The 14,830-nt window shown below is 42.8% G+C and overlaps 1 protein-coding gene across 2 annotated transcripts; it reads right to left on the bottom strand.

Moving 5' to 3' along the window:
- Positions 1 to 3,134: 3,134 nt before the first annotated feature.
- LOC117494073 (protein Wnt-2b-A) lies at positions 3,135 to 13,306 on the bottom strand. Of its 2 annotated transcripts, none has more exons than XM_034144748.1 (5): positions 12,708 to 13,306; positions 9,964 to 10,196; positions 7,104 to 7,381; positions 6,203 to 6,467; positions 3,135 to 4,402 (listed from the first exon to the last, which is right to left on the bottom strand). In XM_034144748.1, exons 1-5 carry the CDS (start codon positions 12,887 to 12,889, stop codon positions 4,173 to 4,175), a joined length of 1,188 nt encoding a protein of 395 aa, XP_034000639.1. In that variant the 5' UTR covers positions 12,890 to 13,306; the 3' UTR covers positions 3,135 to 4,172. The 2 variants fall into 2 exon arrangements, with proteins under 2 accessions (XP_034000639.1, XP_034000640.1); XM_034144749.1 differs by having other exon boundaries at positions 9,976 to 10,196.
- Positions 13,307 to 14,830: the final 1,524 nt, after the last annotated feature.

The following is a 14,830-nucleotide window of genomic DNA, read 5'->3' as shown; positions in this document are numbered from 1 at the left end:
ACACTTTCTGGTCCAAAACTGTGAGTGACAGAGTAGAAGAGCTGGCTAACATACTCACGGTTCTACCAGACAGGTGATAGGTGAGCTCAGGGGGAACTGAGGGGGTCCTATCGTAGCCTGCAGGTATGTACGTGTGAATGTGTGTACGAAACAGATCGCATGGCTGACACCCGGACCACCCCAAGGTGAATGTTATTGGAAAAAATTGTGCGTGAGGTCTACGGCTAGATTCCCTCAGACAGAAGCCTGTATCAGAGGCAAGAAGTTGGAGGGAGGCGGTCAGAGGGATGTGGCAGGTGGGACGAGTAATGATGATGAATTGTGGGGAACACGGGTCTTTCTGCCCAGATTAGGATCTGCTGATAAACATGCCTGTCAGGTCTCTAGGTAACCCTATACATTTCTCTCTCCCCTTCATCCATCCATGTGACTCCTCCTTCTTATTGTGTGAAACCTCTTGTTTTTTTCTATCGCTGAGTTCAAGACGGATTTGAGATGTTTTAGTCAACTGATACAGTGTAGGTGGTGGTGGTCTGCCATGTCCATGTACCTCCAGGCTATGCATGTGTGTGTGTGAGTGTGTTTGTATGCATGTTTGTGTATGTAATCAGAGTGTTGTGTGTCTTCTATTCTCAGGGTTGTTGTCATTTGGCAACCAGAGCTTAGGACATATAGTTGATAAATCTACATAACTGTCAGTACTGAGACAGATGTGGATGATAGTGAGAGAGAACAGACGTAAAGATGACACAGTTGAGAATAACTGTGTTGATATTATATAAATAATTGAGCTGCCTAACAGTCTAAAGATACTGCAGAAATGTGTCTGTCAGTATAAAGGTATGGCCACATAACGTTTCCGTTTGACAATTTTGCCTCGTGCTGTGTCCCGGAAAAGGGGGTGATGTAATGGTTATGAAAAAGGAAATATTGATCAGGGTAACCACATAATAAAATAGTGTACGAGAGTGTACACATGATAACATCTTCTACAACTCCAAACCTTGTTCAGCACTGCTTCTATTGGCCAACCAAGCACATACATTTGGTCAATGTTGAGAAACATTCAAGTGTGATCATCTTACAGGCTTCTTCCGTTGAATGGATGATGGAGCAAATGTTTATAGGACAGAAGCATATAAGATGTTAAACAATATGGGCTATTAATGTTAGAGAATTTAAATTTAACTGAACCAAAGTTTGAGCTGGAGGAATTGTGACTGTGATTTGGTCCCAGTCAGATAACTTGGCCTTGCTGTGGAATTAAAGGATAATTCTGGTTATTTCCAACTTGGATCTTGAGTCTTAGCTACCAAGTACGTTTCTGCGATCTGAAACCAGGGATGACATTGCTACAATGGAACCATACATGCAAGACATTCATTGTAAATATTTTACTACCACTTTTCTAAACCACTTAAAATCCCAAGTGAGCCCACTCACAATGCCCATAATAGTCAGACATGCACCAATACTGATTTCATATAAAGGTCAGGTACGCACTACGCACTCAAAGAGCTGGACCGGGTACCATGACAATCGGCTGATCTGGTATCTGAAAACTCTATTTTCATTAATAATACCTAAGTACATTTACATCTATGTATAACTTTGTTGTCAATTGTTTTTTTTCAAAGTTCAGAAAGCAATTTTGCCTTACACTATAAATAATAATCTTAGTCTCTTAAAAATAGCAGGCATGTCATCATATATGATAGAAATTCAAAACGTATTCAAGTTGAAGATCTCCTATGTGGCTCAAAGCCATGTCTGTGCCCTCAGCAAGTGCAATCTCTCTGGCCTACAGCACTGCCTGCCAGCTGTGAAGACTAATGGTTTGTCTGTGAAACCCTGCAGCAGGAATGTTCTCATTCTGGCATCCAGGACACAGATAGACTCTGCCACAGAAGGCTGGCACTAGAATAGTCCCAATGACTAGAATTGCTTGATAATATTACCCTGAGGCACAATAAAGCTTATCTTATCTAACGATATGGGCCTCCTGTGACTATTAAAAGACCTCTTCTAAGATGTTGAGGGCTCTTTTTGGGGCGGTTGGTTGACTGAAAGTAAATAATGATATTAGTCCAATAAAACTTTGATTGTAAAGCAGTATCACATAAAAAGAGGTTGTATTGATTGAAGGGACTCAATTTTGTATTTTCAATGTCCTTCGCCTGTTTTTCTATATCCGAGTGTGTTTCTGCTTCCTGTATCAAGGTACCTGCAGGGCAGATCCTTGCATTTCCTGTGTCATGGAATTAGTTTGTCCAATCAGTCCTGAACATGAATGCATCCTGTCCCAATCCTGGGCATGGAGAGATTATCTTATCACTGGCACACATTGCCCAACACGGCATACAGGGTTAGAGCTTTACAGAAGAAAACGTTTGCTGAGTAAAAAGGTAACGAATAAATGCTTAAGGCATCTATGCAGTTCTGTTGCACGTCTTAAGATTGCCATTGTGTGTGTGTGCAATATTCCTTTGAATTCATGTTATCAGGATTCTCTGGGCTCTAATGTAACAGAGATTGAACTGGACTGAGAGTCTGGGGAGCAGAGGGGGCTGAGGCAGAGAAGATTGCTGGAAAGTATTCCCTTTGATAAGCCGGCCAAGAAGCCTTTGATTAAATGTGGTCCCAGCAGGAGCCCACACTAGGTCCTCTGTGGCACGACCATGTCCAATCACCAGCTATCAACAGCCCAGAGTAATTACAGCCATCTAGTCATTAGCCTGGGACCCACCTGGAATTCCACATAGCGAGGGGTGGGATGAGGCCAGCAGGGGTTGGGGTTTAGGTTGGGCCTTTAATCAAACACTTCCCTCCCCTTGACTGATATAACGCACCCCACCCCAACTCACACAGAATCAGCCTTTGTTACCGGCACAGATTGTATTATTACTGCCCCAGTGTCTCTCAACTCATGCTGGTGAGTAGCAGCGATGGTGTGTATATATGTGTATGTGTGTATGATGGGAATAACATGGCAGGTTATTACAGCAATACAACGGAAACTTGCTCACTATCCTGCGCGGTCACACTGATTAGTTCTGCTCTGTCTGCACCTAGTCTCTTTTTTTGCCTTCAATCTTTTTGTTTGTCTGTCCGAACAAAAAACAAAGATTTCAGTGTCGTACTAATGCACCATATATTTCATATGAACAAGGCAATATACACAGTTATACAGGCAAGCTGAAGAGCAGAGAAGGGAAAACAGTCTGATGTTGTAGTTATGTGTGACTCAATGACCATCCAGGCCATCTCCTTTTTCTTCTTTTTTCTCCTCAGCGGCAGTTCGTCGTCTCACACACTGAAACTAGAGTACACTGTATAATCATAATAATGGGAGTGCTCTTCTCTCTCCTCTTGTCAGCCAATGTAGTGCAGTCTCATCCGCAGATGAGAAATGAAACAACACTTAACAATTTAAATAAATCTCTTTAAAAAGCATTTTTTTCCTCTCTTGTTATACAGCTGCATTCAAAGTCCCAATGATGCATCTGTCCATTTATTCATCTAGTGTCCATCTCCTTGTCTTCTTGTAGTCCATAGCCTGGACTTCTGCTTGTCCACACAGAGTCAAACTCATGCCTAGATTATCACTTCTCAAAGTGCACTTGTCAAGCTACTTCCCAAAGTCCAACCAAGTGTTCGTTTTGGGTAGAAAAGAGTGTATTTCCCCCTAAAAAGAGAAACAATTATGCGAGTATATGATGTTGTTGTATTAATACTGAATACGTTTGAAGGCTCAGTTAATATAAAAATGTGTCTTTAAAGCATCATGAAAGCAGCAAACCATTCTTAACCCAGAGCCACACGCTAGAGAAAAGGCCATCTGGACTAATTCTTCAATAAAAGCCCAATTCACCCAAACCCCAAAGTTTTCACTGGTTTCACCGTTCATCCTCTGATCCCAGCAGTTCAGTCACAGGGCCATTCACGAACCGGGGCTTCTGGGTGTTCATTCATATTGATGGGTACTGAATTCTAGTGCTTTCACAGAGACAGGTTGAAAAGCCATGCAATGATGAACCAAGATGGGGGCAGGGGAGGGCGGAGACGCAGAGCACTTTTATACAATCTTTCCCAGAATGCCATGTTCCACAGGATGTCCTGTAGTAAAGGGAAAAGGGGCGGGGTTGTATTACAGGGGGCAGCGGGGCGTGTCCTCAGGTCTGTTCCAACCATTCAGCTCGTTTGGGAGCTTTGCACGTGTGTATGTCCACAGCTTCCTCACAGTCCTTACACTCCACGGCGCAGCACCATTTGAACTTGCACTCACACTTGGTGATTTGCTTGACTCTCGTGGTGTCGTAGCCCCGCCCACAGCACATGACCTCACAGCCATCTGTGCCGCGTGATGTCTTATTGCAGACTCGACCAGCCGTTCCCAGGGAGCCTGCATAGAGCACAAAAGAGGTTGGATATTAAAAACTAAAAGTTAACTAAAGCAAGTTTCTGGCCTGCTATGTTTTACTTCCCTGCCCGTTATTCTTAAGAAAACAACAACTGGCGAATCATTTTCTATTGTCCTCATATAATGTTTGGATGCATCAAATAGTCAATCAAAAAGACAATATATTAGCAACACTTCTGATATTCGATAAATTGTTTGATGAGCTGAATAGATTCAATTAGTGTAATATTGGACTTGTAGATGTTACTACCAGCAATTGTGACTGTGCAGCTTTTTGATGGTCCTTCTGTAGTTGTTTTCACCAAGAAAGAGACATTGTAATCGTCAACAATTTCCAATAATTTTGACCCAAATGTACAGTGTGGACGCTGACTTTAATGGTTTGCCCAGCTACTTGAAAGATGACAAAATTAACCCATGATGACAATCTTTGGCTTAGGGCAGCTAAAACATAACCATCTCTGCCTAGAGAAATGGTGTTGACCTCAATATACTGTTAACAAGTTTAGGTTCTGGGAATGGGCTTCTGGTTATTTGCATCAATACAATATAACAGTTGTAGTTTACCTTTAGATTTTCATTTGGTTGGATGTTGGATCTTCAGTAGCATGTCAGTCGAGTGTATGGTAGTGTTTCACATTCTGGCTATTACCTAATGCAGTGGCATATAGTCTGTGTCTTATGTGAATGTCATCCCCACAGAGATTAGTTCTGGTGTTTTGTGTGAGAAGGTCCCTGTTTGAACTGCTACCTATCACAACAAGCTGCCCATAGAACAACAGACCCACACACACAACTATGCGGTGTTGGTAGAGTGGCCTATAGTTACACTGCCTTTCCCAAGCCACTGCTCCCTTTGAAGCCACGGTGTGTGTGTGTGTGTGTGTGTGTGTGTGTGTGTGTGTGTGTGTGTGTGTGTGTGTGTGTGTGTGTGTGTGTGTGTGTGTGTGTGTGTGTGTGTGTGTGTGTGTGTGTGTGTGTGTAGTGTGTGTGTGTGTGGTGTGGTGTGTGTGTGTGTGTGTGTGTGTGTGTGTGTGTGTGTGTGTGTGTGTGTGTGTGTGTGTGTGTGTGTGTGTGTTAAATGGACAGTGGAGCGTGACAGACAGACAGGCTCTCACACTCTGAGGCCCACTCTGCCCTCCAGCTACGCTTAGTTCAGACAGACAGAGAGGGAGAGACTGTGACAGACAGAAAGAAGCAATTTTTTTTTTTAAATTAGCTGCTTGTGTCCCTAGGCTGTGGATTCCACTGGGAAGGTGAGAAAGAGGGGGTGGATGGACGAAGAGAGAGGCAGACAAAGGACGAGGACTAACTACACGGAGCTTCTGATTGATGTAGGTGGTAATGCTAAATATCGTAAGAGTTTGTCCGGGTGTTTAAACCAGTAACCAGCCAATCAAAAACAATCATAACTAACTATGGTGCATTGTGTAAAGGCTGATCAACTCAGTCCATGAAGGTATGTGTGTGTGTCTGTGTGTGTTGACAGAGACTGATAGAGGTCAGGTGGTCACAGAACGACCATGTCCCCAGGGTACAAGGATATTAGCTTCCACCGACATCACACAGGAGACCTGATGTGTTATCCGACTACCATTACACACACACACTGACATTCACACACACAAACACACTAGTCATGCATGAACATACACACAATATACACATAACACCCCTAAAACATAACACAGTCGGGGTAATCCATCAACACCCATGAGAAACTGCCTCTCTGTGTCTTTCAGCCCAGTCCACCCTCTTCGTCTTCTCTCCGTTTAGTCATACCTGCTGTTTTGTCTTGTAGGCAGTAATCCGGAGAGTTCTCAAAGTAGACCAGGTCGTTCTTGGTGGCCTTCCTGAAAGCTTTGTTAGCTACGGCAAAGCCTGTCCCGTCCTGATTCATTGTCACCTCGATGGCCCCGTTGTATTTTCTCCTCAGGTAGTCCCCGGTCTTCCTGAAGTCTGACATGGCCATCCAACATGTCCGCAGCGTGCAAGAGCCACTCACACCGTGGCATTTACACTCCAGCTTCATGAATCGCTTTACAGCCTAAAAACATAGAGAGATGAGGGACATGTGGTTTTAAGCATCATGACATTTGGTTCTCAAAATGCAGAAGCGCTTCTGGCATAATGTTCTTTTTTATAGCTGTGACCATCACAAACAAAAGGTTTACCTACAATGGGCCCAATTATATACTTAGAACTAACATTTGATCAGTTACTGTAAGCTGTTTCTCAATAAGCACTAGCCGGATTAACGCCTACAAAACAACTGTTTTACACAAGGTGTAAATGCCCAAGAGCTGTCAGTTTCACCAAAAATCTGGTTCTTTTCAAATGCATCCCACCTGGTTCCTATCAGTGATTTATAGGAAACCCCACCTACTGTATACACTGACAATTAAGTAACTGAGGAGGTTATTACGGATTGATTATTTAAAAGTGACAAATCTAAAATGCACTCAGAATGCACTGCAATTTGTAACTGCATTTAAAAACAGGTATACTTTCTCCTTTGCCACATATCAATGCCAGACATAGATTTCATTTTAAAGCCAGGTAGAAATGATGTTCATGATGCAGATGTATCTTATCTCTGGCAAGCAAAAGAGCCAAAATCTGCATAGATATACCACAAGATTGAAGTGAGAAAGTGTTTTTGTTGTTGTAATCGAACACTTACTGTTCTGCCACAGCGGTTGTTGTGTAGGTTCATGAGCGCCCGTGCATCTCGGACAGTCCTTTCTTTGGCATCTATAAAGGCTTTGGCAAACTTTATCCCATAGTTGATGTTATCACTACAGCCACCCCAGTCAAAATCTCCTCTGTCATCGCTGTCCCGTCCACGCTTGTGAGGGTCGCAGTTACACGTCTTCAGCTCCCCCTGGCTGCAGGCGCGAGTGAGCGCATACACCACTCCTGCTGAGGAGATGGCGTAGACGAATGCTGCTTCACGACTACCTGAGAAAGTAACAGAAAGCACAAAAGAAACCAAGAGTTTAGACTGAAGTAGGTTAAAAAACCACAGCCAGGAAATTGCAATAATTCATATTTTGCTATACAATAGATTCTCTATGATCTAAAGACTTAAAATTGCACATCCCACATGTTAACATGCATTCACAGATACACATAATGCTATAACCCGGTCTGGGCCTGAGCCATCAGGACATGAAGGTGCAGCTGACGGGGGCATATCAGGCCTGATGTGGAGTATAGGACAGCTCTGTTTAAATATTATCATGGAAATAATCCCAGCTGCGGGGCTCTTCTCTGCTCACATAAATTGTTTAAATACAGACACAGTGATACCCCATTAATCAGCGCCAGGATGATGTCATGACAGCATTTTCTACCATTGCTGTGCTTTTCGGGTCTCTTTAGTTCCTTACAATATGACTCATCTATTGTGTGGCCAAAGACACATAGAGAATTAGATATAGTAGTTAGTCACAGTTTTTGCAGCACTCGTGGGAGTGGATTTCGCAAAAGACAACAGCCAGAGACAGAAGAACTTGTCCACCTTTAGTCACAGCCTAACAGACATATGGTGTTCACTTGGCTCCTCTGTACTCTTACACAACATAAAAGCTAAAGCAACTCAAATGCTATTTCAGATAGAAGAAAGGAATGCACCTAAAGTGACATTTGTGTTTCCCCAATGAGTAAATTGCTCTTTTGTATGATCTGTGCACCTTGTAAAGTAAAAGTAAACATGTCTCGCAGGGGTTGGAATCTTTGGGAATCCTACAGAACGCTAAAAGCTCATGTGTTGTTATTTGAGTGAATTGTTAGCTGATCTTGTTTGTTAGAGCTCCACACGACTAACATGACGTAGTCACTTGGAGATGGGTTACAAATTTTCCACGAAAAAATGTACTTTCATTTTGCGAATCTTATTCAAGACATGAAGATTGCAAAATGTGTGTGATGTCCATTGTCTGTGTGCTGCACCATGCTCTTGCAGTTGAGTTGGCTTGTTTTTTGAAATGCAAGCAAAAAGCAACATTTTCATTTACTGAAAAAATCACATTCATGCTCCCCAGATGATGAACTCTTTCTATTTTGGACCCTACTTAAATATTTCTTAGCCCCGCCTTCAGGCTAACATTAATAATAGAATGTTTAACCCCTGTCTACATGGAAAGTTTTAGTTTTAGTCTGATCAGAACCTCAAGTCGAAGAATTTAAATGCTGTAGCAAACGTCCCATAATCCTCATGCTATACAGTATATATACTATCAACACATCAGATTTACGAATCATGTTTTCATCCGACAAATCAACCTCTTAATACACGAGAAAAGCAAGATTTTGTACGTTCATTTAAAAGACTTACACTCAAGTACCAGCACTTCAAGCCAACATCACAAAACTATCTGATAGTAATATTTAGACATGACTTAGGGCGGGGCACTTTGTATCGGAAAGCAAGGTTCAGTCTGCAGACCTATCTGAACTAGCCGGGGCCAGAGGAGTCTGTGTGATCCAACCTGCTCGCTCTGTATTCCCTGGAATGTCCCATTCCATCTCCGTGGGTGAGGAGAAGGGGGTAGTGGATGCTGCTGGGGGGGCGTATGTGGGGGAGGACGGAGGAGGGCATTGCTTGTCATCATTCAAACCTGCGCCGTTTGTCTGACAGTGGGAATATCTCTCTAAATATTTACATCTACATTAATGTTTATTCTTTCCACCGCGCACACACACACACACACACACACACACACACACACACACACACACACACACACACACACACACACACACACACACACACACACACACACACACACACACACACACACACACACACACACTTGCAGCCTGTATCTCTATATCTGCTATTTCCTTCATACATCGTGGACCCCCGTCCATGCTGAGAATGGATGGATGAGAAACAATAACATCTCAGATGCTAAGTCTTTGACACAATCCCCTTATTTTGTGCACCCTAGAACCAAATCAACTACAATAAACTGCTGTAATAAGATTAGACCACTTATAAAACAGTCATACATTTTTTTGTTGTTGCAAAATAACCAGCTGACATCTAGGCTATCAGGTGTTTCGATGAAGAGGCCATGTTCCTCAGCTATGACTCACACTGTGTTGTTAGATGGCTGTACTTGCAGAAGCAACTAGGAAAATACGTATTTTGGTAAATGCATGTTTGACTGTGTGCATATGTGTGTAGGCATGAATCTATTGCAGAGCAGAGAGGTCTGGCAGAAGTGGAAAAACAAAATGACAACAAGCCCGCGTTTCGAAGCCTGTGTGTTTATTGACGAGGCATACGGCATTACAACAGTCCATTAGCGATTATAAACACGGAGCACCAGCGTACGTCAGCATGAGAAGGAACGATTGGAGAAAGAACAGAGCAAGGGGAGAAGGGTGGAAAGGAAAAGGGAGAGATAAGGCAGCGAAAGTGAAGAAAAGGGATGAGAATGAGGGGTGAGATTTTAGCAGATGGGGCTCAGGTTCAGTATCTCTACTCTTTGGCTAAACAGTCAGTAATCAGACAGGAAGACGTGTAGACACACCCATGGACTTACTCCGTAGCAAGACACGTCCAAACACGGTGTGGTCGCGGTCCAGCGTGCTGCAGTTCCAGCGGTGGTGTCTGAACTGGTGCTGGCATTCTCTGATCCACTCTTTGGTGCCCTCGCCGATGGCCTGCATGATGTCTGGATGCCGCTGGCAGAGATGCCGCTGCTTGTTCACCAAACCTGGGATGTTGTCGCAGATCACACGGGCCCCGAGAGCACCGATGTACCTGAGGAGGCAAAACACACAAGAAACTACTAGGGGGTTTGGAACTAAATCGCCATCTTCACTCAAGACTTGTGGAATATGTGGTGCAGGAGTGATTGATGGTATATTGCAATAAATTAGCACAGATAGGTGCCCTCATATAGTAGGTGTGTACACATGTGGATACACACACACTCAAAGGTGGTGAGTGGCTTGAAGGAGAGCTGCGGTAACAGTCCTCTGTGAGTCAGAGTTCACTACACTTAACAGTTTAAGGTTTGCGAGCAGGAGGGGAGTGGAAACCATTTACTCCGCTCTTCAAATAAATAAGCACTTAACCTCTTCCCACAAGACTTGCATGTGTGTTTAAATGTTTCCCAATGGGATAGTTGAAATCGTGTCGTCACAAATCAGAGCACAAAGTCTGGGTCCTCCAATAACCCTGTCAAGCTAAGACCCCATTTACTATTTGTATTGTCTTCTGCCTTTTCCCACTAATGCTTATCTAACTCACAGTTCTCTTGTGTGTCTCTTCCAATCTTTCTTCCTGCCCTAATAAAACAGACTTACAGTATCCTAACAATATAAATGCTCCCTCAAGCTTACCCAAAATATACTCTAGATCTCATTGTGTGCATCTCGGTGGCTGCGGGGCTTTGGCGGGTCAGCTGGTGGAGGTCAGGGAGCGTGTAGCTGTGTGGTCGAGTTTTACGAGGCTGGGCAAGAGGATGGAGACTGGAGGCTCTCTGCTCCCCAGAGAGGGATTAGAGAAGAGGAATAGGAACAGAGTGCTCATCAAAGGAAAGGGCCAGAGCAGCAATTCACACTTAATTTTCTCTCTTTCGCTCTGAGAGTCAAGAGGACTTGTGGATTTTATAGGATGGTAAATCATTATCCCCAGGTCTAAAACAACATGCTGTAAAGCCTTGGGACTATACTGTGAATCATAGAAGAGAGACAAGTAGGACACAAATTGAAAAGGCTTCTATGACGCAGCTGATATTACATTGGCGTATTGTTGCCCTGTCGTCCTCTCAAGCCTTATTGGATCACACAAGAAACACTTTTGTAGCAAAAGTCATTAAAAGTACAAATTATTTCAATTTAGTCTTGGGATTTCCTGTCAAATGTTCTTAAGATACAACAGACAAGTCAGTTTGCTTTTCTGTTACTTGCAACTTCCTGGCCAAGACATGCACAACGCTTTTCGTTCAGACACCTAATACAAACTGTGGGTTCTCTTTATATTTCACAAGAAATCTTAATTCATGTTTGCAATGAGCATCTGCTATGATGTATTTGAATGACATAATACATGCTTTTTTCCAACATTTGTCAATTTGTGACATGCCGCAATAATCTTTGCGACCCCCTCTGTGGTGTTAAAGGCCCCGATCTATCCATATCATCACTTACTGCACACCAACAGAACTTTGATAAACAGTTAGATACAGTATCTCCTGCACTAAATTCCCCTCAAAGCCAATAATGCCCCGCCAAAGCCATGACACACACTCTCTCCCACTACTCCCCATAACTGCTTTTAATCTACACAAACTATTAGGCATTCCATCACCCCCATACCCGCCCACACACAGACACTTCTCCTATAAACACACTCACACACATGGACATTTTCACTATGTTATTGTGCAGGCAATGAGATATTTTTTCACCCCTCACCTATGCTCTAGATGGCTGGTTTTGGGGTATTTTAGTGAAGTTTGTGCGCGGGTCTGTGCGTGTGCATGTGTGTGTGGTACCTGGTGAATTAATGACTGCATGCTCTGCCTTGTTGGACGCAGGCCCCAGCTGAGTTGAAAACGCCTCAGCCAACAGCGCCGAAATAAATTACATTTATCGCTTTATTATTATTGCTCAATGTGGCAGGCCAACAATCTGACACAAAAAGAAAATGCTTCTAGAAACACAATCCTAAAGAAGATTGACTCTAGTTTACAAAATCATAATTTAGATTTTACACTTGTAATGCTTCATCGTGTTTTAGCTCTTTTTTCCAGGCGCATGTCATTTTTAATTAAATGAAGTGTTGACAGAAAAAGCACATTCATTGTTTCTCTTTGCTGTTATTTCCCAATAAAATTAATAGGGCAATACTTTCATGACTAATAATTGCCAATGAAACCAATTGCATTTGGATTTTTTTTGCCGCAAAAATGCACAAAAAAATGAATAGCTTAAATAAATACTAAAAGTAACAATTACTTAATCGCATACACAGTGAGTCTGCGATAATAAATTAACGATCCTCAAACGTAATACTGGCCTTGTCTGTCTGCTGTTGGAAAATAAATAATGGCATTTTAAAATCTTAACGAAAAAATGAATGCTTGTCAAAAATCCCAGCTCCGTTTCAAATGATTAAGATCGATAATAATAATAGGCCTAATAATATTAATGTTAATTGTTTCTTTGTTATTGTTTATTTCAAATAATATTCAAATACAGTACATTTCGGCCAGGTTAAATCTCAGGTAGGCCTGTAGGTGTGATGTGTGCAGACAGTACTCACCACCACGAAGAGTCCACCCGAGGCGTCACCAGCAGCATGAGCAGCAGACACGCACAGTAAATCCTCGAACTGGCACCGGAGTTTTGACATGAAGAAGACCGGGGGGAGAGCTTGGCTACGGGCGAACCACAGCTCCGAATCCGGGAAGCCCGGAGGCTCAGAATCCTGTTTAAACCCAACATGGTTCTGCTCTTTTTTTAACCAACAAAAATGTCCGAAAAATAAAAGATTTGAGGAGGGCAAAGACCGGCTTTAAAAGACGAGATTTAATGTGAAGTAGGTTAAGCACCCATTCAGAAGGTAGGCCTCATTATCCAGTGTGTGGCTCCATATTAATAGCGCAACTGTCAGGAGTGTGAGGAGCGCGTTGTCGGTGCCATGTGCGCACCAGACTCTCCACTGAGCACTTGTGGCTGCCGACAGGAGTTTCACCTGAGAAGAGACGAGCAACTAATGTCGGTTATGACACTTCTCCAGTCAGCCCCCCAAACACTTATCCTTAGTTTTGGCTTAGTTCAGAGAAAATGATATGTTCCGAATCAAAGCTCGAGCCAAATGTTGGCAGATGCGGGACTTGCTGCAGTTCTGTCGGCTGTGTGACTCTGTGCTGGGTCGGATGCTTGCATCGGACCTTTCCTTTATCAGTGCGCTGTGGACAGTCAGAGCTGAGAGAGAGAGAGAGAGGGGGAGAGAGAGATGAGGGAGGGCTCGCCGCTGACGGCTCCTCTCGCCCATTGGGCAGATGCAGGGGTTAAAGAGTTTGACTAATATGAAATAGGGATGTATGGAGGTGTGTGTGTGTGTGTGTGTGTGTGTGTGTGTGTGTGTGTGTGTGTGTGTGTGTGTGTGTGTGTGTGTGTGTGTGTGTGTGTGTGTGTGTGTGTGTGTGTGTGTGTGTGTGTGTGTGTGTGTGTGTGTGTGTGTGTGTGTGTGTGTGTGTGTGTGTGTGTGTGTGTGTGTGTGTGTGTGTGTGTGTGTGTGTGTTGTTGATAGGTGTCAGTTGATAGGTGATGATGCTGTTGGGGTTGAGATGTTGGAAATGTGAGGAGTTCATCCATACACACAGTCAAAATTACTTTTGATTAATGTTGGCGCCTTCATTTTACAACCTAGTAAAACCGGATAATTAAACCACAGGGGAAAAATTCAAATTACCAATGATTTTTTCCCCTTTTTTATAAAAGATATAGATGCAGAAAAATACCAAATGTCCAAAACAGATATGTTATAGTGCATATATTTTCAGATATATTAAACATCTAGTGTTATTGTCAACCATTCCTAATTACAACCAACATAATCATATTTACTGGGCATGTATTTGATTGTAATTGTAATCCTCATGCTGTTCCAGACATAACTCTAATCGGTTCACTTTTACTGCGTAACATATACGGTAATGTTAACACAATGTGCCAAGCAGCTGCGGATAGATTCTTTCTTCCTTTTAGCTGAATCTGGCACAGTTATATCAGAATCAGAATCAGAATACCTTTATTAGTCCCACAGAGGGGAAATGTACATTGTTATCACATAAATATTAAGAAATGTGTGCTGTGCCTTTATTAAGATATCAATAAAGTAAGTAAATCCCTGACATTGTTTAAATTATTATGAAATCAGGGGTATTGTTTTTTTAGTTTGGGTTGCCAGATTAAAGGAGAACTACTGGCCCATTTCCTTAAACTTCTTGGAATAGTGTAGCATGGAGAACCCATTACATTTTGGAGCGGATCAAAATCACAGGGCAGATTTACAAATCATTTTTTTACCTTTGTTACGATTGCGAGATCTGGGCACATGCAGCCTTAGTGGACGTCTGTGCTTTTGGAGTCTCCTTGAAGTTATAATTATTATTACAAAATGCGTATTTAAATTTTGGTTATGCATGAAGCCATGCACCACCTCAAGCCCAGCAGAAATAAAACTAAGAGAAAAAAGAATGGGAAGGGAATGTGGGACAGGGAGAACAGAGCCAAATAGTCCAGTGGAACAGCACTATGGCCTAAATATGAACCACATGTGTAAGACAGAGAGTGCTAAGACAGCGCTGGAATATAGCACACACACATACAGTACAATGTCCCTGGAGAGCGACCATCCTTACGTTTTTCCCATGCGTG

The sequence above is a fragment of the Trematomus bernacchii genome, unplaced genomic scaffold, assembly GCF_902827165.1.
Source record: "Trematomus bernacchii unplaced genomic scaffold, fTreBer1.1, whole genome shotgun sequence".
Taxonomy (NCBI): domain Eukaryota; kingdom Metazoa; phylum Chordata; class Actinopteri; order Perciformes; family Nototheniidae; genus Trematomus; species Trematomus bernacchii.
Note: the sequence above shows the minus strand (reverse complement) of the source record. Positions and strands in the feature narration are given on the sequence as shown.

Excerpts from the sequence above, each read along its gene's own strand:
- LOC117494073 (XM_034144748.1), bottom strand. The coding sequence starts at position 12,889 with ATGTTGGGTTTAAACAGGATTCTGAGCCTCCGGGCTTCCCGGATTCGG. Across the intron at positions 6,468-7,103 it reads ACAACCGCTGTGGCAGAACA|GCTGTAAAGCGATTCATGAA; the intron begins GTAAGTGTTCGA and ends CTATGTTTTTAG. Across the intron at positions 4,403-6,202 it reads CCTACAAGACAAAACAGCAG|GCTCCCTGGGAACGGCTGGT; the intron begins GTATGACTAAAC and ends TGCTCTATGCAG.